This window comes from Phoxinus phoxinus, assembly GCF_949152265.1.
Source record: "Phoxinus phoxinus genome assembly, chromosome: 2".
NCBI lineage: Eukaryota > Metazoa > Chordata > Actinopteri > Cypriniformes > Leuciscidae > Phoxinus > Phoxinus phoxinus.
The window spans coordinates 38,041,252-38,067,519 of NC_136877.1; the positions used below are offsets into that span (position 1 = coordinate 38,041,252).

At 41.1% G+C, this 26,268-nt stretch overlaps 1 protein-coding gene across 23 annotated transcripts in view; it reads right to left on the bottom strand.

Annotated features, from left to right (window-relative positions):
• The window catches only part of plekha7b (pleckstrin homology domain containing, family A member 7b), a 104,398-nt gene that overhangs the window by 38,480 nt on the left and 39,650 nt on the right, over positions 1 to 26,268 (bottom strand). For 18 of the 23 annotated variants that reach the window (XR_013795854.1, XM_079597061.1, XM_079597065.1 and 15 more), the window contains 5 exons: positions 20,003 to 20,086; positions 9,844 to 9,955; positions 7,065 to 7,169; positions 6,551 to 6,623; positions 6,090 to 6,190 (listed from right to left, as the gene is read on the bottom strand). Coding sequence is in view for 22 of the 23 variants with exons in the window: in XM_079597061.1 (XP_079453187.1) it covers positions 6,090 to 6,190; positions 6,551 to 6,623; positions 7,065 to 7,169; positions 9,844 to 9,955; positions 20,003 to 20,086 (475 nt within the window). In the remaining variant the exon portion in view is untranslated. Of the gene's footprint in view, positions 1 to 6,089; positions 6,191 to 6,550; positions 6,624 to 7,036; positions 7,170 to 9,843; positions 9,956 to 20,002; positions 20,087 to 25,213; positions 25,480 to 26,268 lie in introns of those variants that run through there. The other 5 variants (XM_079597055.1, XM_079597054.1, XM_079597053.1 and 2 more) reach the window with 5 other exon arrangements.

Here is a 26,268-nt window from a genome sequence, read left to right on the forward strand (position 1 = left end):
TAGCTCCTCTCAACGTTTCGCTCGAGTCGCTCACCGACGGACAACAGCCGCAGCAAGCTGTATCTGAGGGGGATGACGACTGCTGTTCGCTTCTCGCTTCGGAGAGCGAGGGATGGGCGAGCTCTGTGGATCTCCCCTCCCCCGCCGTTCCGGAACGTCGAGGAGGGAAGATCAGCATCGAGACAGAACTGATGCGTCTGCTCACACAGGCCGTGTCGAGCCTCGGCCTCGAGTGGTCGACGCCCGAACAACCTGCACTCAACCGGCTGGATGGCCGCTTCCTCGCTGGAGACCGCGCTGCGCCCCCCTCCAGACACGCACCATTTCTTCCTGAGCTTCACGAAGAGGTAGCGAAATCGTGGAAGGCGCCTTTTTCAGCCAGAGTGCGTACTTCTGCCTCGCCAGCATTCTCCGTAGTGGACGGTGCTCGAGACAGAGGCTACCACGCTCTCCCTCCGGTCGAGGAGGCCGTAGCGACTCACCTTTGCCCACCCTCTGCTGGACGGCGGGCTAAGGGAGTCCTACCATCGAAAGCTTGCCGCACATCGTCAGCTCTGAACGGCCGCGTGTATTCCGCCGCCGGACAAGCTGCATCGGCGCTGCACACCATGGCGGTGCTCCAAATCCACCAGGCTAACCTCCTCTGCAAGCTAGACGAGGAAGGCCCGGGCGCGATCAGTGTTCCGGACTTACGTAGCGCCACAGACCTAGCTCTTCGCGCTACAAAGTCAGCCGCACACGCCATCGGCAGGATTATGGCCTCAGCTACTGTTTCCGAGAGACATTTGTGGCTGACTCTCTCTGAAATGGCGGAGTCGGAGCGCTCTGCGTTCCTCGACGCTCCCATTTCAACGACGGGCCTCTTCGGATCCTCCGTGAAGGACTTCGCGGACCGATTCGCCGAGGTACAGAAAACTTCGCAGGCCATGAGACATTTTCTGCCAAAGCGCTCCAGTTCCGTAACAGGCCGCCCTAAACAGCCGCCTGCCCGAACTCAGCAGCGCCCCGCGCCCGCCGCACCGGCCCAGCAGCAACAGGCCCGAGAGAGACCACGGTCTCGCTCCGCCGGACGCCGCCCGCCATCGCGTGGTCCTCGGCCCAAGATTTCACTCAAGCCCGAGGCCTCGGCGCCATCCTAGCCCTGCTAGGAAAAAGACGGTGTTCGGGTCCCGCTGCGGCCGGACTTCCACCAAAGATTTTCGCTTGTACAGCCCTAAGTTCCGTGTTTGTACCAGTGTATTTAGCAGCCAACAAACCGGCCGTAAAGCCCGTTTGCCTGCACACAAACGCCGTTTTCACGGCGACCCAGATAAATCTAAAAAAGAGTTTAATTTCTGGTGTTCCGGCCAAGGCCGATGGTGTAATGTGTGTAACTGCAATGCCCACCCAGTGCCCATTCATTCACACAAGCACAGCCCCGTTCAACACAGGGTTTGCACACATAAAATCGGCTCATGCCGATTGTGCTTTGCATGTAGTGAGCGTGCCCACTATCCAGTGCCCACAACCACTACACACTGCACGTTCCGCGGTTTCTGTAAAAACGAAACTAACGAACGGTCAGTCAGTACACAAACACAATGTCCCCGGTGTTATAAATGTGCCCGCCACCAAGCGCCCACGTTTATTCACAAACATATCGAGCCCTACGGGACTCGTCCCGCGCGCTCTCTCTCGACACAGAGAGCCGAGCGCGCGCGGGATGCATACTGTGTTAAACATGCCCCCCGCCTCACACGCCACGGCGTCCATGTCACAGCACACGGTTGCTCTCGTGTCGCCGCCATTTCGCGACCAGGGCCCAGATTACATTCAACCCCTAGTCACACGTGCAGATGCATGGGAAAGACTTCCCGGGGTCTCAGAATGGGTGCTAGAGACTATAAAAAGAGGCTATTCGCTACAGTTTCATCGACGCCCTCCCCGTTTCACGGAGAAAGTCGAAACAACGGTAAAAACAGAAGTAGCACATCTACTTCGAGCCGAAATAGCGAAGCTATTGAGCAAAGGGGCCATAGAGCCTTTATCTCAAGCTCAGAGCGAAGGGGGTCTGTACAGCAGATATTTTCTGGTACCGAAAAAAGACGGGGGTCTCAGACCCATTTTAGATCTCAGGCATCTGAACAAAGCGCTGACAAAGCGAAAGTTCAGAATGCTCACGACCAGAGCCATCCTCGCGCAGGTTCGCCGAGGAGACTGGTTTATGGCAATAGATCTGAAAGACGCGTATTTTCACATACAAATTGCGTCACGTCACAGGCGATTTTTGAGATTCGCCTTCGAGGGCCAGGCATATCAGTACACAGTCCTGCCATTCGGCCTGTCTCTAGCACCTCGTACATTTACAGTGTGCATGGACGCGGCGCTGGCACCCCTGAGACTCCGCGGCATTCGAATTCTGAATTATTTGGACGATTGGCTGATTCTAGCTCAATCACCTTCAGAACTCATCCGCCACAAGACCCTAATTCTCGATCACCTCGAGTGCTTGGGTCTGAGAGTCAATTGGGAGAAAAGTTCACTGTTTCCCAGTCAAAGGATCTCCTTTTTAGGACTGGAGCTGAACTCGCTGTCTATGACAGCTCGACTGTCATCACAACGCAGGCGAAATTCCCTGCGGATGGCGAAATCCTTCCGCAGCGGCCACATAGTGCCGCTCAAGAGATTTCAGAAAATGCTAGGCCTCATGGCCGCAGCATCGACAGCTCTACAGTTGGGCCTGCTGCGCATGCGCCCACTGCAGTTCTGGCTAAAAGCGCGTGTACCGCGCCGAGCATGGGTCCACGGTCGTTATCGCCTCAAGGTCAATCAGGAATGCGTTTCAGCCCTGACACCATGGAGAGCGTCAGACTGGTACCGGTCAGGTGTAAGCCTGGGGACTTCTTCGAGCCTGAAGGTGGTGTCCACGGACGCGTCCACCTCAGGCTGGGGAGCACTGCTCGAAGGCAGACCGTTTTTTGGCCAATGGGCAAAACGAGTCGAACTACCGCACATAAACTGCCTAGAAATGATGGCAGTGGACTTAGCGCTGAGGCGCTTCTGTCCTCGGATAAAAGGACACCACGTCCTAGTCCGTTCGGACAACACGTCGGTAGTAGCCTATATAAACCGCCAGGGTGGCGTGAGATCCCGAAACCTTTACAGGCTGACGGAACGCATACTGGTATGGGCCCAGCACAACCTGCGCTCGCTGAGAGCGATCCATGTGCCTGGTCGCCTGAATGTAGGACCAGACAGACTCTCACGGAACAATGTTCCGACAGGAGAATGGTCCCTACACACACAGACAGTGCGTCTGCTGTGGAAAACGTTCGGCAGAGCGGAGATAGACCTGTTTGCAAACCAGGAAAACGCTCACTGCCCGGAATTCTTTTCAAAGAGCACGAACGCGCTCGCCAGAGTCTGGCCCCGCCGTCCGCTCTATGCTTTTCCCCCTGTCTCGCTCCTGCCCCAAGTGCTCGAGCGAATCAGGAAAAGCGGATGCTCAGTGCTTCTTGTAGCACCATACTGGACGAATCAACCCTGGTTCCCAGTCTTGATGCAGCTCAAGAGTACTGCTCCGTGGCCGATCCCGGTGAGGAGGGATCTCCTCTCGCAGGCCAGGGGCTCGATTTTGCATCCTCACCCAGAGCTATGGTCCCTTCATGTGTGGGCCATAAACGGGTACCCGCTAAACTCCCAAGAGGAGTGTTAGACACGATCGAGCAGGCTAGGGCCCCGTCTACTAGACGGCTCTACGCTTCCAAATGGTCGGTGTTCTCTGACTGGTGTTCAGACCAAGGTCTATCACCTCTTCAGTGCGGTGAAACGGAGGTTCTCTCCTTCCTGCAGGAGCTGTTGGATAAGGGTAGGACCCCATCCACGCTCAAAGTCTATGTGGCAGCCATATCAGCGTTCGTCAATCCGACGCTTGGCCATGCACTGGGCAGAAACGACCTGGTGGTACGTTTCCTTAGAGGAGCCAGAAGGTTAAATCCTCCAAGGCCTCCCTCAGTCCCCGTTTGGGACCTTTCTACAGTGTTGAACGCTATGAAAGGGGCCCCTTTCGAGCCTATTCACTCAGTTGACATGAAACATCTGTCTCTCAAGACCATGTTTCTTTTGGCTCTCGCTTCAGTGAAGCGTGTGGGGGATCTGCAAGCGCTCTCAGTAAGAGCCTCTTGTATGGAGTTCGGGCCCAACGACTCTATAGTCGTGTTGAAACCGAAGCACGGGTATGTACCTAAGTCCCTCAACACACCGTTCAGGGCTCAGGTCATCTCCCTGTCGGCTCTGCCGGCCTCTGAGGACGGAAATAGCTTTCTTTGCCCGGTCAGGGCATTAAGAGCTTACGTGTCCCGCTCCGCTGTTTTTCGACAGACGGAGCAGCTCTTCGTTTCGTTCAGTGGGCGCTCTAAAGGGCGTGCTGCGACGAAACAGAGCCTATCTCGATGGGTAGTGGATGCCATTGCGCTAGCCTACGCATCTAGAGGTTTGGAATGCCCCCTGGGCATCAGAGCACATTCTACGAGAGGCATGGCCTCGTCGTGGGCTTGGTATAGCGGAATCTCTTTGCATGATATTTGTATGGCGGCAGGCTGGGCCTCCCCGTCTACATTTATAAGGTTCTATAACCTAGAGGTTCCCGCGTTGCAGGCTAAACTGCTCTCGGTCTAAGACCAGGTATAGTGTTCCTGCCCCGCACTGCGGCCCAGGTCACTAATGTTTAAGCATCACTCACCGACAATGTGTCCCATGAGCATGCTATTTACCCCCCCCCCCATATATATCTATTATTTACATATATATGTTATTATGCCCCTAGGGGCCCTATTATAAAGGGATGATGCTATCCTAGCCGCTCTCCCTGTATACTCTTGGTGTAGGCTCTGGCATGCCGGGGCGCGTGCGCGCGCCCTCGGGTGTCTGGGTCGGTCCAAGAGCACGCACGGCGTCTTACAGGGGTTCCCGCAGCGTCGATTCGACGCAGTAGGAGAGAAGTCTACGTAAGAGAACGTACTCGGTTACTAACGTAACCTCGGTTCTCTCTAGGAGAGGGAACGAGTACTGCGTCTCATGCCGTGCATGCCCACGATGTGTCGCTTCTGTGACAAAAATCGGAGTGGAAGCAGCTATGCTTGGTATTTATAGACCTAGGCCACGCCTGTTTCGGCGGGAGATGACGCAGAAGGGCGCGAAGCGCCCTCATTGGTCAGCGTCACTGGCCTCGCATAGGCTGTGCTTTTCTGGCGGAGCAGCCAATGGGCGAGCTGTATTGCTCCGCCTAGGGTTGTATGCTACAGAAAAGCGTTTTACATATTACAAAATTAAGGATTAATTTTTGGGCTTCAATCTCGACAAAGAAATATCTTTCCCGCAGCGTCGATTCGACGCAGTACTCGTTCCCTCTCCTAGAGAGAACCGAGGTTACGTTAGTAACCGAGTACGTTTTACAGTTAAAGCATGCTGTTAGACAACACACCTTATTACAAAGATAAAAAAAAAAAAATGGTAGTTTCAGCAATTTGATTAAAAAAACTATAAGCTTCATTGTTAACATTTAATAATCAAATATTACAGTATTTAATATAATAATTAAAAAATCAAATAATTTGTAATTCTTGTGGCAAGTAATATAGTTCATTAATTTAACAGTAGCCTGTTGATTGCTGATAAGCATTTTAATGGCGATTTAATTATAAGCTTTTCAACAGACACTTTGAATGTGACTCGTTTTAACAATTTTCAGAAGCAACATTTTTATTTTAAAAATAATTATTCCCTTTGTGACCAACAAAAAGTCTCAGGTATTTTTGTCTCCTTGAAAATACTATTTTAGGAACTCAGTACAGTAGAGGAACATGATGCTATTAGTGAAAACAAGCAGAGATTTAGTTGAGCCTGTTATGAGGTTGTGAGGGCAGTAGTAACTGATCTGTGTGGTCAGAAGAGGGCAGAGAGATGACAAACTGCCACATTAATCAGTCATCATCGACTGCTGCCCACACACCACCACATGACACAGACTTCCTGAGGGCTTAGCCAATGAAGGTGAGCCTACACACAGGAACCGAGAAGCATTACAGTGCAGATCATTATAACACTCTTACCTTAAAGGTGTACTTGCGGCTGATGTGGTCCTCGGGTCCCACGGGAGAAATGACATAGCTGGGAAGAGGAATGCTGCCCAGAACAGTCTCCTCTCGACTATCTGTTAGCAAAGTAGAGATGTTAGTTGAAAAGTCTTAATTACATTAGAACAATGGTGAAATTGGTTTGTTAGCAACACTCTTAAACAAACACATACGACAGCAAGTAAGTGATAATCCACTTTGCTCACCAAATTAAAAATGATCAAAACAGCATTACTTCATGTGAACTGTTAAAATAATATAATTCAATGTGATCTGTGTAAGCAATAGGGATAAAAACAGGAAATGAGAAACCTGCTATTACTTATTAAATTATAGGTACTCTCATAATGCGTAACAGAAAATGTGATTGTGGTGCAATACAATTAGAGACCGTTCTAGATAATTGCAGCTAACTAAAGCGGAGTATTATAACTCACCTTTATAATAAAACAAGCAGTAATCAGACAACACAAACCATTTCCTCTTCCACAGTCTCATGCCTGAGCTGTCCTGAGGATGGAAGAACAATAACATTTCAGCCTACAATAACATTGTATGTGTGGAAATGTTCACATAAAAAATTAATACCCAACAAAGAAAAGAAAAAAAATATATATATATTTAGAAGCAAATCAACATGAATTTGTTTCATGTTATATTTTATATACTGTATATATCTTCATATTGTCTTTTAAAATTAAAAAAAGATAATCTTCTATCAGTACCAACCAATGTAAATATTGTTATTAGCGTTTAATTGGAGGCCCCTCTGTTCATATTGAATATTTATTAATTATTCTATGTTGAATAACATGCTCAGCTAATCAGTTTATTGCCTGTGGGGTCTTAGTTCATCATAAGGCCTAATTAAGATCTAATCTAACATCTGAACACCATTCAGTTCAGATGAAAATCAGACTCACGCCAGGGTTTCACTTTTGAGGGCCGCACCTGTTTGTAGAGCCATCCTCTCACCACCACTGGGACATTGGGGTTCCTTTTGATGGAATGGTCACGCTTGCCAAAGCAATGCACCTTCCCACTGGGTTTCAAATTCTGAGGTGTTTAAAAGAAAAAAGAAAGACACTTATATCATTTGATTTAATTAAAATTGCATACTGTATATACACAGGCATTAATAAGCTAAAGTGTCAACCAAAAGTATTTGGATGCTTACAATAAATATAAAATTGTATTTTATTTTTTAAGTGTGGCTAAAGTGTCAACTTTTTTAGGGCCACTTTATGTCCAAGGTAATTAGCAAGACTATAAGAACTGCAAAATGTGGCATTTATTAATCTTGATCCATATAAAGTTCACAGAGAATAATACAGAACATTTACAATGAGCTTTGCATTTATTAAAGTGAAAATCAGTTTTAATGTTTATATGTCTATGTGGTGTTTTTAATATGATTTAAGACAAACCATGTGGAAAGTCTACATCATTGCGGAGTATTTTCTCCTTAAAACTGCAGTGAATCAAAGACAGTCTCAAAAATGGGGTTGGAAATCGCAGTTGTTCTCTACGTCACAAACTACCCTGTAACAAATTTAGCTATTTAGCATATTTCTATTGATATGAAAAATCCAACGCATTCTTATCCTAGGGCGTCATATACTGACACTTTTGACATTTCTTCTACATCCAACGCACATGGCACCCTTTAGCGTCAATATGACACGCACAGAGCTTTGTTCGGTTATGGTTGGGTTTAGGTCTGGGGTAGGGTTAGGGTTAGACCGCTAGGAGGCGCCTTCTGGCCCATATCTATCTGCGTCTCATATTGACGCTAAAGGGTGCCATGTGCGTTGGATGTAGACGATATGTCAAAAGCGTCAGTATATGACGCCTTGGGATGAGATCGGGCTGGAAAAATCATGTACATTTAGCAATAAAGTGGGTGAAATATATATATATAAGTTCCCCACTGACGTTCTGAGTTGTTCGTTTCTAAGGATGCTGATTTTTAGAATAATTTTATTGAATTATGGAATTATGGTTGAATTATGCTAAGTATAACACACCATTGCCATGAAAAACAGAGCGTTGAATTGTATAAATTGTATACATATGTCACAGTGTTCTTTAACAGAAGCAATACAATCGTTTGTAAATCAATAAACTCCTTTTTAAATCAATATTTTATGTCAAATTATTGATTTATTTGATAAGCAGCCATGTAATAAGCGGGATAATGTATAGCGAGGCCGTTGTTATAGCGAATACAACCCCTTCAGGCTGATTCAAGACCTGTCTGCTTCGCTATACATTATCCCTTACTTAAATAATGAGTCAATACATCATCAATACTTCTATCCCAAAAATATTTGTATACATGACATTGTATACATATGTCACTTGCCCATGTGTGTCTCGTCATATCCATAAATAGAGTTCCTCCAGCTACTTTTACACATGTATGGTGTGAGAGTGGCATAGGTTAGTAGCGAGAAAGGTTGACATGGAGCATGCTTAATCTTGAACCTAAGGGGAATCACCCGTTTAAAAACAAAAAATCAGAACAGTAGAGAGTCTAAAGAGATCTAAACTGGTTATATCTCTTAAGCCTAGTAAATGTTGTATAAGCAGTAGGATAATCTCTAATTCATCCACACAGTCACGCCTGTGCACATGAGCCTAAGCACAACCCAAACAATGTTCTTACGCAAAACGCAGTTTTGTTTGACCGCTAGAGGGCAAAAATGTACATTGTGTGCCTTTAAGAATAGAATGAAAGACATTTAATTAACTGTTTAGAATACACAACAATGTGATAAGATGCTTTGTTAAAAAATAACCAATGATGACTGATGCTCACTGGGAGCCTGGTTCTTGTCCCAGTAAAGTGTGTGTGCAGAGATAAGGGCCTCTGGGATTGATCGATTGGTTTGTGAAAGCTCATATGATGCTGACACAGTGCTGTCATTGACAGGCCAGCATCAGACTCTCTACCACACAGTGACACAGCCAATGTGTGTCAAGCCAGGCCATTAAAACTTCAATGTGTCAAAAACACCCTATAATAGGGAGAAATACCTTCGTCTCTACATTTCCACTTCCAGAGCAGATCTGAGGAAACAGAGGCTTTTACTGAGCTGATATGAGACCAACGAGTCAAGGGCTGCCTAGAGATCGCCTGACGTTTAGCCCTGAACCAAAGATGGGGTGTGTATGCAAAATGAGTTCTAACCATATCATTCATAAAAAAATATTATAGAAAATTATAAAAATTACTATTATTAAATATGTAAAACAAAAATATATAAATGTAATATAGAGAAATGTAGAGAAATAGCGAGAGAAATTCTGTAAATTTCTCAATACCCTCCAGATGTTCTATACAGTATTACCACATGACCTCTGCAAAATGCAGCGACCCACACAGAAGATTAAATCCAGCTTCTCTGGGGCTAGAAAAATCAGTTACTCATTCCACCTACTGCTTGGGTCATTTGTCAAAATTGGAGAAATATAGCAAAAATAGATGAGGCCAATTTACTCTTCCCAAATACCTATAAAACATTATCAGTTTTCAATATGATTTCATATGAGATACACACACATGCACAGTGCACACACACACAATGAAACAGTGAGGCTCTCTAGACTATCAGCCTTTCACTTTCATGCACTCTGCATGAACATTTCCCTTTATTGAGAATCAGCACCATGACAGAAAACATTAAACCAGTCTCAGATCAGAACTGACTAAGGCTGGGCTTCTCACCCTGGATCCTGAGCTGGTGTCTGCTGGGGATGGGGAGATGGCGACAGAGGACTCGCTGACCATGCTGGGAGGCCTCGGCTCTGGTGGTGGCTTGGACATGCGTAAATTTGCCCTACAATAATAGAAGAAAGACATGATCTCTGACACAAAGTATAAGGTGTGGTTACTAATTCACTATGAAATTAAGAGTGAAATAGATACATTTTTGTGTTTAATAACCAACAAAGTAAAGCAGAGCCCAGGGAGACAAGTATACAAGTGAGGAAGAGACTCTGAAGCACACTCCCTTTTGAACACTTAAGTAACACATTCCCTGAAGGTAAACTAATCACAGACCAGGACGTGAAGAGTACTAAACAAACAATATCACCACTTAGCATACGCAGCTCTGGTGAGAGTAGTGTCAGGTGACCTGGACATAGTAACAATGACAAGACACTAACAAAATCCATCCAACCATCTATCTATCAATCTACATATTTATATCTAACCAGTGGCAGAAGTTTTATACATGGGGTGGCCAGTGGGTGACCAATGCTAATTCAGAGGGTCCATAGACCATGACAGAAAATAATTTATAACCCTAACCTGGCATCAAAAAGCATGTGTGAATGATCGCACGATTAATAGTTTGAACTACGGCGGGTACTGGGGGGGTGGGGGGGGGGGGGTCTGACCCACCTAGATGAGACTTGGACCCTCCCAAAAAGGATGACATTAATAGTTTGGGGGGGTACTGAATTTTTTAAAAATAAATACCGGTAGTAATTGTGTAGGCTACACAAATTCGTGTTCGCTTCAGTTTTGTTATAATCAGATTCAGTGCGTTCTTGATCTTCGCACGTCAGAAACAGATATGTATGTGCTCATCTGAGCCTCATTGGTCTGTCACTGCTCGTCAATGTCAGAATATTTGAGATGACCAATCAAATCAAAGTAGGCGGGCTTTATGTTCACAGAAGCTGCTTAGCGCGAATTTTAGCAAAGCGACTCGACGTTCGGTTTACTCAATAAGTAGCTAAACTTAACATTTCATATTTGACAGAATTTTTACAATAGTGCAAACACACATCTCTTAGAAATCTTGAACATTTCCAAAAGTGTATATATTAAAACAAGTAAAATCATTCTTGCTTAAATCACAAATGGAAAGAACAAAACAAAAAAGAAGAAAAGTTTTCATAATGTGTGTAAGCATATAAAATGGAGAGTGACGTCACCAGTCGAAATAGCTGCACCCCCCGAAGCTCACGGTATAATTCGAACATTGCTTCACATTAGCCCACATTTGCTATACAATCTTATATACTTAAGACACTTTGACCGAATTACGTGTATTACTGGCACAGATGTTAACGTAATGAATGTTAGGCTACTGGAACTCTCTCTTATCTGATTGACCATTAGGCAAAAGATCTAATGTTAACTTGTGTTACGTTCAAACAGGGCTATCAACTTTTCGATTTCAGTTTGGTTACAGTACAGGTTACTTTTTCTCAAAGAAAATCGCTCTCAACTAATGTTGTATACTATACAGAGACCCTAGTTATTAAAGTTAAAATTAACAACTTAATTGTATACAATTACATACAAGACCATTTTTTTATAATAATAGCTTATAATAATTTTTGCATGATGCTCCTCTACATTTTTCTAACTAGAGTTTATGGACTAACTGAATAAATGGCTTTTCTGAGGTAAATGTGAAGTTATGTGACATTGTTTTATTGACGTCTTTCCACGGTTGAAACATTGAGTGATTACGTGAGACATGATTCATTTCAGCTATTTGTACAGTGTCTTTCAACATTCCTTCTGATGTTAATTTGTGTTTATTTGGTGCTGTAACTAGTAGTAAAGAGATGATCGGTTTGCATGTGCTCCCGCTTCACTTGAACATGGCACATTAAAGAGCAAACTTTATATTCTCATTGTTTGAATTTTGTAGTAAAACTTACAGAATTTGAAAGCTTTGACTTTATATCAAAAGTAACGTGCACTGTCTTGTCTGTCAGCGCAGTGTCTGTATCCTCTTTGCTCCGCGAGGTTTTCGACTTCGCTTCAAATAAGCTATAATGCACACTGAGAAGCGCGATGCTGCCCTACTTAATTATATCTGTCAAATTACCTAATATCCAATTATTGATTTATCTATCCATACATTATCAATCCATCTACCCCTCCATACATTTATCTACATATATTTATCTTTGTGTCTACATATATCTACCTTTCAATATTGATATCGCAACCTACCTATCTATCTCCCTAATCCCTATCATACATTTCAATTTATCTTTGTATCAACCAATCTACTTACTTGCCTATCAATCTATCATCCATCCATCCACCCACATACATATCCATCTACCCATCTATTAATATATCTACCTACCAACCTACTAGATGAGCGCCAGACAAATGAGTTTGATGTTTGCACATTGGCTCCGCCCACTACCGGAAAAACCGACATATCTTTCCGACAATAATTCCAAATGAACTGATATTTTTACAGGAAAATACAACAAAGAATATAATTTACATGTAGAGCGTCGATTCTCAGTGGTATGCAAGACTCTCGCTCGCTCGCTCGAGTGTTCAGAGAGTGAAAATATATCTATGCTAAACTTATACTTAGCCTCTAACACACACACACACACACTAGTGAGTACAATCTAAGAATTTATTAGGCAATGGCTAATGATAGACATTATTTAGAGTGAAGATTTAGTCGCATATGCGAGTGATTTACTCGCATTGTAGAGGGTTGCTACATTACTGCCTATCTAACAAATACTTTATTCCATCCATCCATTCATTCATTTGTAAAGCACCAGAGGAAACATCAATGCAGCGTCATTACGATACTTCACACCTCCTAAAAGCTTCCCTAAGTATGGGTATTTTCACTGGGACACATTCATACACTATTTAAACACTCTGCACTTCTACATGTCAAGCTGCTTCCCTTCTCCATCCATCAACATTACCTTCTCCACAGTCACAACAGGTAGTATATGAAGTATAACAGTGCCCGATTTGGATGAGACAACCCATATTTAGCTAATCGGTTTGTGGGTGTTCTGTGGATGAGAAGATTAGAGGAATGCACAGCAGCTGAAGAATGCAGGGCATTTGCAGAAGTCACATCACAGGCCACGGTCACTAAACAGTCTGAGTCGGTTTCACTGGAATTACAGTAAAGAGAGTGTAAACACTCAGGTATGTCATCTCAAAAGCAAGGCTTGTTAATTATGTCGTTAATAATAAATGAGTACCCAAATGTTTGCGAAATGTCAGAGCCACGACTGCTGTGATACAAATGTCTTAATGCCAGCCTGCTCCCTTAAAGAATTTGTCTCCATTTCACTTTCCTAATAAGGACAACCACATAAAAAGCTGCAGTGAGATTCAGGTAATGCTAATGTAGCATTTTGGGCACGTCAGTGGAGAGAAGGGATGGGGGAGAGACTAGGGAGAAGGGGGAATAGAGGACAGAAGAAAGGTGAAACAAATTGTCAAAGCTGCAGGCAACAAATACAAAACTTCTCCCAAACACTGTCAGAGAAAAGTGTCAGATTCAGAGACTGCGGGGAAAGGTATAACCTAGAGCGAAAGCCAGCAATGAGCTCCACAGTTCAACAGAACATCTGTCACATTTCTAAATCTCCTTCAAGGAAATGACAAATCATTTTGGTACCCAGTTATTATTCATTGGGTACACAGTTGCCTCTTCCCATCAACACGCAAAATGTATTTGTTAGTGTAAACAACAGTGTATAAACGATCAACAAATTCTTCAAGTCTCAAAGCCTTTTCAAGTCTGAAAAGCTTTATTGCTTTTCAGATGTACTGCAAATATACAAATAATTTTCTGTTATTTCTCAGCTCCTGAACAAAACAGGTTTCACTTGGTATCTTTCATTCTGGTCTGACTTCCTCTTCCTTTCTAATTGGAGGAATCTTAGCTAGAAAAATAGCAAAAGTGCACCAGACAGTCAAAAGACTGGCTAAACATTACTAAGGCCTGAAGTAGGTGAAATAAAAACACATCTGGTACTCAAGCATTGGTACTCAAGCATAGGATATAATAGGAGTCTATAAAATGTTGTAGACTCTCAGAGGCCTTTAGAGCGGTAACAAAAAGCTCTCTTAGTGACAGCCCTGTCTCTCAGGGACACTCCTTTAGAGAACCATCTGAAACTCACACCATCTTTGACATCTAATAGAAAGTGTGGACACATATAGTGAACTGATGTATGAGTGGGATGAATCTAGAAAACGCTGAGAGCAACAGATAAGTGGGAAAACGTACTGCTCTTAAATCATCAGCTTCATACATCAAATAACACACTTGGGACATAATTGACCCAATGCGAAGGGGGGAGAAACTTGGGGAAAAAGTGTAATAGCCCAATAGAGCTGTAGCAGGCAGAAAATAATCTATTCAACTTTGATTTTGTAGATAAAAACATTAATTTATTAGTCCAATTCAACCCAAGGTCCATGCACAGCCTGGTAGGTGCAGATAGATAGCAGGAACGAATTTAAAAGGTACAATGTGTAGGAATTTCTCACATCTAGCGGTGAAATAGTATTTTGCATACAAACGAATAGTGCTCTCTAGCGCCTCGCTTTTTCAAATGCGTGTTGCAACTACGGTAGCCGTTATGTAGGGCTGGGACGGTATGGATTTTTTCTTACCGCGGTTTAAAAGCAAGAAATTCCCGCGGTATAACGGTAAACCGCTTTAAAAAACGTGTTGTGGAAACGCGTTGAAGTAGCTAGTGCGTTTCCCCCCTATCTGCTATTATAGTTTTTCAAGATGGCGGAACGACATGGAAGCTTCTATGGACTTACCTGTCTCAGGTAAATAAAGATAATAAATTATGCGCTTACGAGGATAAGTCAGATCATTGGCAGAGGTAATTATACACCAATGAGGACATATTTATGAATAAAGACATTGATTTTAGCTAATAAAATACTTAAACTACACAGTGTACCTTTAAATGACAAAAATACAAACACTCTTCCACACACCATTGACTTTACTCTTTTATTTAAAGATAGTGTTCTTATTTTTGTCATTCCTTTATTAAATTATTAGTATTATTTATATATGTGTGTGTGTGTGTGTGTGTGTGTGTGTGTGTGTGTGTGTGTGTGTGTGTGTGTGTGTGTGTGTGTGTGTGTGTGTGTGTGTGTGTGTGTGTGTGTGTGTGTGTGTGTGTGTGTGTGTGTGTGTGAGTGTGTGTGTGTGTGTGTATCAGAATTCATAATTTTCATTACTGTTATTTAATTATTATTAATAAGTATTACTATTATTTACTTTATTTTAGTTTTTTTCCCTATGTTCAAGCCTGCTTGTAAGCAAGCGTGTTGTTATAACCCGATAAACATAAAACAACACTACAATTATATATTACATATTTCTATCACATTAAACTTGAATCTGAGGTTTTAACCGTTTTTGTTGGTACCAAGCTACAGATATGAGTGCTGATAATGGAAAATAAACCAGAGGTTTATTGCATGATGCATGATGCAACATAACATGGTCATCATACCCCCCCCAAATTTTTGATTATTCTGCTAAAACTCACCAAAGCAAGCAGATTTCCAAGCCGCATGTCTGGCTGACTCCACGCTTTTCATGGGTCCTGGAGCTTTCGGTAAAACACAATAACCCTGTCCAAAATCTGAAACATGCGCACACAGACATCCCCTCAACAAAACCATAAACAGCTTTTCTTCCTGAGGAATGCGAGGAGTTCCTGTAGTGTGAAAGAGTCAGGAGGTGTTTGTGGCCCGTGCACAACATCAAACAGCAGGAAGCTACAGCAGCATTGTCATGGAAAGTGCTGCGGACTGGAACAGCACTGCTGTCTTTCTCACCCTCATTTTTCACCTCACAAACTGGCTCCCGTCCAACATTTCTCAAGATTCTTTGCACCCTGGGACTTACTAGTGTTTTATCTAGGCTTTCATATTATTTACCTGCACTGTCTTTTGAATGGATGGGCACAGAGGGCCTGTATTTCATGCTGGAGAGATGAGAAAGATACCCGGCTGAAGGCCAGCAAGAACTCAGGCTAAAAAAATAAATTAAATAAAAAGAGCACATCTGCTCCCAAAAGCTCAGAGCTCCACAGTGGGGGAGCTTCAGACCCACTAACCTGGTTAAGTTATATAATACATAGCTTACAGCAGTATATAATAAGCTCCACTTAATTTACACAATGATACAGCAGTTTTTGTTAGACTGCAACCAAAATAACCATGAGTGATGGAATCACATACAGCAGTACTTTGATGGGTTCCTTAATGATCATGGTATTTAACAGTACTTTTTTGGTAGTGATGACATTATTCTAAAAAAAAGAAAGAAAAGGACTTTAGAAGTCAGATCAGTTATAGCAGTCTGTAAACTGATGTAATCATCATTTAAAAATAAATTCAAACAGGACGATCAGGGGTCTTTTATCACCCTGAGGCTGTTCATTTTTTATTCAATGACTGGCTGACTGTGCAATATCCTGCTTAATGCACAACTACCTACCAAATATATAAATAAAAGGACATGAATTATTCAATTATGAATTATTATGTGATAGAGACATGAAAATAAAAATGATCAATTAATACAGTTTAAAAGCCATCAAACAAAATAATCAGCCAACAAAACTGATGATTAATGAATCATTAATACAAAAATGTAAAATATATATTTATACTGTATTTACTATAAAGTCATATCATTCAATATGATGGCAATGATAATATAGCAGCACCATTTTTTGTTCAATAAGTCATTAACAAACACTACAAAATGCTTAACTGATGCATTTAAAGATTAATATTTAAGATAAGAATCAAAGTTTAAAAAAATTACAAAATATTAAATCTCCAACGCACGTTCACGCAATAACGTCTGCTCTCGCGTCTACACAACACGCATCCGTAACGGTGCTCTCGTGAACGTGTGTTGGAGATTCATACTTTTTAGTTAAAGTGGTAAATTGTGTTTTTTGCGCAAACAAAGCACTCGGGACGATTCATAAAATGGATTACTTTTATGATGTCTTTACTACTTTTCTGTGGCTTTAAAGTGGTAGTTGGTTAGGCAGTCAATAGAGGGACAGAAAGCTCTCAGATTTCGTTAAAAAATATCTTAATTTGTGTTCCGAAGATAAACTAAAGTCTTATGGGTTCGGAACGACATGAGGGTGAGTAAATGATGACAGAATGATAATTTTGGCTGCACTTACCTTTTAACTGTGGATCTGTTAAGCATTATATAATGTACTAATCATGTTTGTTAATTATGTCAATAAAAGTGTAGTGCTGATTGGTCATTAAAGGAATTAATAATGCATACAAAAAAAGCAGTCAGCCTTTATGGCAGACAATGCACCATGTTTCAGTGTTGTCGAGATATGCACTGTGCTCAGATTAGCCATTCAGATCAATAGTACTGCACTACCAGGGGATCAGAACACTTCTATCACTGCACACATTTCCACTGAAATCCCCACCAATAGGATCGCAGCACACATTTTAGCCCTTCACTGAGGAGGGTGGGAGTATGCAGCGCTATTGAGGGCACACAGATGAACCGAAATATCAGCATACTACATATTTAGATAAAAGATTTTGATTTCACAAGGCTTTTCCCACAGATCAGCACTTATCACAGCTGTTAGGGTGAGGTTAGTTTCCACTGCTAGATTCCTAAAGGAAAAGGCTGGGTTGATGGGGAGAGAGGACCAAATGAGGCCGGACTTGTGCTTAAAATAGCTCTTATGAGCAGTCAGGAGTGGTAAGTATTCCAGTTATGCCCTGTAACTTCACTATCTCTCACTTCTACAAACCACAGGCATGCGAGCGAGACCTGACACTACATTTAAAGTCTTACCGCCTTATCGACACAGCTGCAAGTGCCAAACTTCCTCTCTTACTCTTTAACACATTCGGCCATGATCTTTATCTCTTGGGCACTCAAACAAGAGGATTGTAATCTGGTAAACTAATAACTAGTCAAGTGACTCTTCTGGCTTCTCCCGATGGTGGTTAATCGGAGGCTGAACCTGGCACAGGTCCTGCACACACTGTGGCCCTAATGAGAAGCATCAATCAACCTTGGCAGCAACATTTACTTACCTGTCATCTGCATGAGAAATTGTCTTGACGGCCGTGTGCGATATTCCTACGAGAGCCCAACATTCTGAATCCATGAGCCCACCTCTATATGGAGCACGTGGAGTGATAACAGGGAAATCGAGGCAGGCGGCTGAACTTCGTAACAGTTTTCACCTGGGTTTGTTTCAGCAGGCAGCAGAACACTCAAAATAAACAGCAAACCCTTAGCCCGTTCTTTCCTCGTGTGTTAGCGAGTAACAGAATGAGATCCGTCTCAGCGGGGCATGTAAATCTGAGCTCTCTTAACCCTCGCAGCACTGATGAGGTAGAAATCCCAGCTCAGCTTACTGACATATGGGAAGACATGATTTCCCATAGAGGAGAGGAACAGGTGCAGTGGTGCACATTTTATGGAATAGTAAAGAAAATGAGCAATTCTTAATACTATTGTACTATGACTAAGTATAATTGTTGATAATGACTCAATCAACAACACTGAACACAAGCCTTATTCTTATCGATTTCATTAACATTCCCCTGGTTCTCAGCTCATTGTGAGTTGGACATTAAAGTATTTGTGGTTCAGTGAGTTAGTCAAGAAGAACCACTCTGAATGAGTCACTTGATTGATTTAAACCGGTAACTAAGGCTGCATCCGAAATTGCATGCTCTCTGGATAAGTTCTGTTTTTGAATCAGTCCTTCCTTCATGGCTATATAGTATGAATGTAATCTGGTAGTACTACATTCGTAATGTTGTCATTGTCACATGACCTACCAGCATTAGTTGCTTTAATGCCATTCACAAATCCTCTCCTGTGGCCTCATAGGATAGTTACGGTGTTTGTCCATTGCACACTTCACAATCTCGCCATCCGGGTACTTTTTCCTAATAGATATGTATTCATAGATGCCTCATTAGTGACTATTTCTATGAGCTATACATAAGCCATCCACCATATTGGAACGGTGAAAGCGGTTCCATAAGCACTTGAAAGCAAGTTGACTGACTGTGCCTGCAAGCAAATTTATTGACATGTCTATATCTGCAATAGACTGCAGTAGATTATTTTCATAGGATTTAGTTTAGTTTATCGTTAATGTTAGATAATTCAGCATGTGCTAATGCTCAAACACTTTGGTTAAAGCTCTTATAAATATTACACTGGAGCAGTCAAATGAGGTCTGCATATAGATATCCATGTTTTTTGCCTACCATTTTATGAATACTGTGAATCCGGACATATTACTCCTTTCACATACTGTTTCTGACCTGCTATATAGTATGGAAATATGCATTTTCGGATGCAGCCTATGTTTGAAACCAATTTGGAAGTCTATTGATCGATTGATTAAAATAATCTGTTCATAAGAGTAATTTGTTTACAGTTCAGACAACACTACTGCTGTGTTTTACCTTCGAGAAGAACACAACAAAAAAACATGTCTACTTACTGTACAGTACGTCTTTATTGTCTTTGTATGACTCCCAATCTTTCTCCGTCATAACAAGCAATTCAATCTGAAAACGTATTTTCCCACCAAGGAATTTAGTTGGAAATAGCAAAAAGCAGTTCACTCATTTCTTTTAGTATTTCATTGTGTAGGTAGAGTTTCAAATTATCTTCCTCAACACTATGTACCGGCTTTGCTCAGATTATCGGACGATCTTCCATTTAAATCAAATTCAGTAATGCAGCTCCAAGCTATAAAATGCAACACCAGCAATGATCATCATTACCATTATCTCTGGACATTTCCAGCTGATATGCAGATTCCAGCACAGGCATATGATATCAGTGGCTCATGGATCATTAATATACATCCCATTACTCACGCATCTGTTAAAGAACAATTCAAAACTCTTGCAGCTATTCATTTAACCAAAGCCCCTTTAGATCTTCTTAAACATGGTTAAACATACAAACAACCTCCATTGAACACATGCCCTCAGAGAAAACAGGGAGTGTGCTTCCTAAAGTATATTTCATGCAAATAAAAGGAAGAAAAGCACTCACTGGTCCTGTAAAAGGAAGTCAGTGTTTTCTGAGGAGATATGTCCCGTCACAGGATGCCTGAACGTGGTCGTCCTCTGGTTGTGGCTGCATTAGAGAAAAAGAAAAAGTCAGGAGATGAGGGAAATGGGAGGAAAATGACAAGAGAAGAAAAACAAAATGAGCACTCCAATATTAATCATGTTTAATTTGGCACTTCCCTCCCCGCTGTGGGTACTGTAGCCGTAAGAGCAACATTCTACAGGAATACACTAAGTTTGAGGAATTCTGATGACTTTCCCGCAAGAGTGCAGAATGTGTGGCACTGGCAGCGCTGAAGTCTGGCCAAGCCCACTCATATTATTTAACACAAAGTGTGGTGCTAAGCACAAACCGCTGCAGAAACTATTGATTTCAATTACACAGGGTCATTCACTGTTTTAACTAGGGCATTAAAACATCTCACTGTCATCAGGTGTAATAAGACAGAGACAGGGGGGCTTCTAAGGGTGAAAGCACTGTGAAGTAACACATAATATGCCTGCTGTCATCGATTCAGTTATTCATTTTTTTCTTCATGTCGTTTCTTTGGCTGAAAGATAGGGAGTGGTGATTTGATGACTAAGGAGACACCCCCCGGTGAGTTAATGTGCTCCTATATGAGGATAATTCAAGTCACTTATCTGCCTATCATCATATCCATTAAAAAAAAAAGCTATATTAAGTCACATTGCCTCAGTGACTCTCTGTGGACTCAAGGCTTATATATGCAGTTAAAAGAACAGGCATAGTCATGCTTCAGGTGTGCTAGTAATCATCAAGCCAAGTGAAGATGTCCTTCACGGAACACAGAGGTTTGAACAGATGTTAGCACAGTTCTCTGTAAACGCTGTTCCCTTTTGCCTCTCTATAGAAAAGTAAACTAATAGTAAGTCTAGGCAGTAAATAGTCATACAGTAAAAAGACATATAAACAAGAACTTTAACATTTCAACATGAAAGTTTGACATGAATAACATTTCAGAACTATGGTGGAGAGCAAGATTTTCCAGTGAATTATGACAACTCTGCTCCTGACACAAATATCATACAGTTTTCGGTTTGAGTTTCATGGAAACATGTTGTTATTATAACTAAAACTATTTAATTGTTTTTGTTAATTGAAACAAAACTTAAACAAAATAAAATATAAAAGTTAGATGAAAAATTTACTAAAATTACTAAAACTAAAACAAATAGAAATATATTAAAAAAACGGTTACACTATTTGGTAACACTGTTTGGTTACACTTTATTTTAAGGTGTCATTGTTACAGTGTAATTATATATTTAAGTACTGAGTAATATTAAGCAACAACATGTACTTACTATAGGGTTAGAGTAGGATTAGGATTTGGTTGAGGGTTAGTTGCATGTAATTGTGCATAATTTACTGTTATTACTATAGTAAATACATGTAACATATGTAACAACGACACTGTAAAATAAAGTGTTACCCACTATTTTACAGTATCATTGTTACATATGTTACATGTATTTATTACTATAGTCTTACATCTTACATCTAGTTACTATAGTAATAACTATAAATCATGCATGATTACATGCAACTAACCCTACAACAAACCTGATCAAAAGTAAAGTAGTTAATTAATATTACTCACTGCTTAAATGTATATGGTAACATTATTTAAAGGTGTCATTGTTACCGTGTAATTAATTATACATTTAAGCACTGAGTAATATTAATTAACTACATGTTCTTACTATAGGGTTATAGTTAGGATTAGGTTTGTTGTAAGGTTAGTTGCAATTATGCATAATTTATAGTTATTACTGTAGTAACTACATGTAACGTGTAACAAGGAGGACACAGTAAAATAAAGTGTAACCAAAAAAAAATAAACATGACCAGAACATAATATTACTATGGTCTCATCCACCATCAGTACAAGGTGATTTTCAGTCCAGGGCAACAGCACTTATTACTCTGTTTAGAAGATGTTTAAATGCAAGGCATGCAACACTGAATAGAACACAACTTGTTTTTTTCTTTTAGCACTGGAAGAGTAGAGAGAGGAAAGGAAATGATATGAGCGGGACTTAAACCTATATTGCCTGCATGAGCAGCATGGCTCAGAATGCTCGAACCGCTGCACAAGAAATGAACAGCAAGAGATCTGCATCGCCAGAGATCTATGTCAGCATTCCAAAAACAGCCCCTTATTAGCCTTCCTAAACTTATGGTGGTGGCACGTTCACCATGACCAATAAACTCAGGCATGCTTCTTTCACAGTACACTGTCAAATTGAACAGGCTGTGAAAAACACTTCTCAGCCTCGGCGAAACATGTCATCATACACCCCCAGTGACACAACACTGTCAAGTTCATTCTTTAGTGAACAATCATGCCACAGGAATCCGAGGTACAAATGTCCTCAAAAGATAGTTCTGCTGAATGCAAACATACGTCTCCAAACACTACAAGCTTTTATCTCTAATCGAACATTTAGTGCATCAGCAAACTCTGCTGCATAAAAGCTTTTCAGTGGTTGCATCAAAGAACGCTTGACATAAAAGCATGTACTACACAGCCTTCACGACAACAATGGTCTTATCTATCTTGTTGCAGCCCGATTCAGTTCCTGAATAAACATGATCCTGAAGTCAATCCTGCTACCTCATCTGTGAAATTAATGTATGTAATGATTAATATCACCGCAAGAAAACCAAATAAAAACTGAAATGCAAGAAAAATATGCAATGTAAAACCAAAGTAACACTATGAAATTCAAAAACACATCAATAAAACCAATATTAAAAACATAAATATAACAAATAATGTTTGTTAAAGCACAGAAACCAACTGAAGTGCTACTAAAACGCTGCGTCCCCGGTTTCCCAGTAAGCTTGGTCCGTCCAGCATTGTAATGCAAGTTAAAAGACCCTCCTCTGAAAGGTTCTTCATCATTACAGGGCTTTCTTGGGTAACCAGGCCTTTCTTTTTTATGTATGCCATCCACATCAGAGGGGAACCAGCCGCAGGCCTGCCATCAGACTCCATCAAATTACATTAGGCATTTCTAAGAGAATTTTCCAGACTTTATGCACCTATGGAGTCAATGCGAGACAGGACTATAAGAAGCTGAATAGAGCATATTTATGGATTATAATAGCTGGATTTGATTTCACAAAGTGATTTTAAACAACAATCATTGTAGGATGCATCTTGCGCGCAAGGTTACTGTACCCCGCTCAGTCGTCATCAGCCTGTCAGGCACAGATTGGTGCACCTTCCTGTAATGGGCTACAAAAACACAAGCACATTTCCTGATTCCCTCTTGCCCTAGCCTTTTTCCAAAAGCATCATGCACTTTGCTAAACAGCATTGGCCCTATATACAATAGTTTTGCTATTTTCCACTGTTAATTAGAAATCTGCATTCTTTAGCGCTTTGTTCTCATCATATTACTTCCGAACTACTTGCCACGGAATCCCTGCATTAGCATTGAGGATAAACAGAATAGCAAACAGTAGTGCTGTTTGTTTAGCCATAATGCAGGTTTGAGGGAAAGCAGTGTCTATGACATTATGAATGATGATCATGAATAATCTCTCATTGTGTTAGACTGCTACTTCGCCATTTTTCTTGTCACTAGTATTACCCTTTATAAATTAAACTGTGAACAATTTGTCACATGACTATATATTTTTGTTTTGTTTTTCAAATAAAAAATAATAATATTACCGTAATGTTTCTAAAATATATATATATAAAAAAAGAATTGAATTGAATATATATATATATATATATATATATATATATATATATATATCAATTTGTCATTATTTATAATTTTTTTTATAATCTTTTTTTTTTACCTTTTGGGAATGTAAATTGTTCATGTTTTGCCCACTGGTTCAATTTACCGCTTGACATGTCAGAGCTGATCACTAATGTAAAGAGATGAAGTATGTAAAGTATAACCAATCATTTTGACATTTTGTTAAAAAGACCATTCGATTATTGGGTAAAATCATTCATAACAGCTTTGCTAAAAAGACAGACATATGTAACGTATATCACATCCAGTTATACAGACACCACAAGCATGCTGACAGTCAAATGCAAGGAGTTGTGTAGTGGTGCAGTGAAGTCGGGCCTGTTTATATTCAGTAGATTAGTCCACAAGTATTACCACAACTCTCAACTCCCCTTGCACTGACAGCTTTTACCCGTGGGATGAACATATAATTTGGCATCTCACAAGAGCAGAACAGGCAATTGTGAAACCAAAAATCATGTTTATATAGAGAAAGAAGAAAACATTATTTTTAAAAAACTGCTGATAGTAGTATTTCTATACAAAAGGATCTTGATTTCTCAGCAATTCAAGTCATAATGCAGTGCTAAAACTCAGTACCTCTATCAAGAACAACTTGAATGGTAATCTTAAGGTCTGTATTTTAAAATAGGTCTAAGGGAAGACGATCTGAAATCATGATCTGCTGTATAAATGTTGGAATTGTTTATACATTCTTCTGGTTTTATGGTCTTAAAACTTTTTAAAATAAATGTTATTTTAGGAACAGTTTATTGAAGGGTCTTTGGGGGATGGTTCTCTTATGGTTCTTCTAAAAATCCCCTTTTGGTGTTTATGTAAATTACGTATTTCTACAATGGTCACCTCAATGCCAAATCAAGATAGCATTATCACAAAGCACTATCAAGGGAGTTTGTAATGAATCAAATGTGGTTTCTCTGCCTGATTAACCAAATTTCACTCCCCACCCAACTTAAAAATAGCAATAACAAAAAATAACAGAGCTTAGAAGTATTTAACTAAACGTTTTAACAATATGCTTTCATGGCACAGTCTGTTTTCTCAGCTGTGAAATTCTTTCACGTTGCAGGCTGCACAGTTATTAAATTGTTTCAATAAGATTTACATTTTGTCCTTGCAGATATTCAGTCCAACGGTCAGCTAGCGGGCTGCGCAGCTTCACAACGATCAACATGCTCAGAGGTAAATCTTTATCAAAATTAAGACCTCTTAGCATCAGCGTTCAAGCAGCAGCACCATGGCATTCCCACCGATACTTCAGGATTTATACAGCTGTACTATACTAGGGGAACAAACACTTTTTAACTTTATTTAAACACAAATTTCCGGATGTTCTCATTCAACCTCGTTTTCAACTCTTTCTTTATGTGCTGCCCTAAAGTTGTCTCACCTGCCAGAGTGCAGTAGATTATCTACTTCCTCCTGGGCTCATTCCCCAGTCGGGTTTGTCCCCCGAAACGGTGGCAGGATGAGAGAAGAGCTCTGATGGGAAAGTTGAAATCCTGCTGAAGTGAAGCAGCCAAAGCTCTCCAATCTACACAAGTTCTCCGGAGAACAGTCTGCCAGAAGTTTCACTCTCCGCAAAGTATTTGACGGCCGTTCATGACCACAACCGAGCTCAGCCACACAGCTTATCAGATATACCCTATTTTCTCTAACTTTCCCTCCCTCTTTCTCTCTCTCTCTCGCTCTCAAACTCCCACCCTCTCGGTCTCTTGCCAAACTACAGCCCATTAACTGGGAGGTTTTTCTGTGACAAAATAAATATTTCCCTATCTGAGCTTCATAACACAGAACCAGCCCGGCTTTATCACACTAGCCTGTTGCCCTCCCAGAAAGCATCTCTTGTTTCTATTGTACTGCCAGGTTTTCTTGGCAAAAGCATACAGCTAAAATTTTTATTGTTTTGAGTTTCCTGTGAAAAAAAAACGACTGACAATTGGAGGGGAAAACTCTGATAATTTGAAAACGTCACTGCAAAAACGTCATTTTCCTTTCAATTTTACCATATATGATGACAGCCTGCATGAATTCGTTTCCCCTCCGTTAACCAAAACCTTGTTCTGAGTCAAGGCACACACCACTGCACCTGCATCAGATTCTCTCCAACAGCATGTTTGCAACATTTCAACCTACTGGCCAGACTGTGGGCTGTAAATACTAGTAGGTTAGCTCACAAGAGATAAAACGTGAGGTATGCAGACCAGGAAAGCAGGTGTTACTTGCACAGCTCTAAAGCAAATATTGAATCAGATACAAAAGAAAAGAAAAAAAGTTCAGCTCAATAGAACAATGGACATAAGGCCAAAAGGTTTAAAATTCACTTGTATGTGAAACTATAATGAGTTTGCTTTGATAAATATGTATACTTGTACAGTACAAGGATTTGATTTTTTAAAAATGGTGCAACAAGAGCACTGAATAAAACAAAACCTGAGTCAGCAG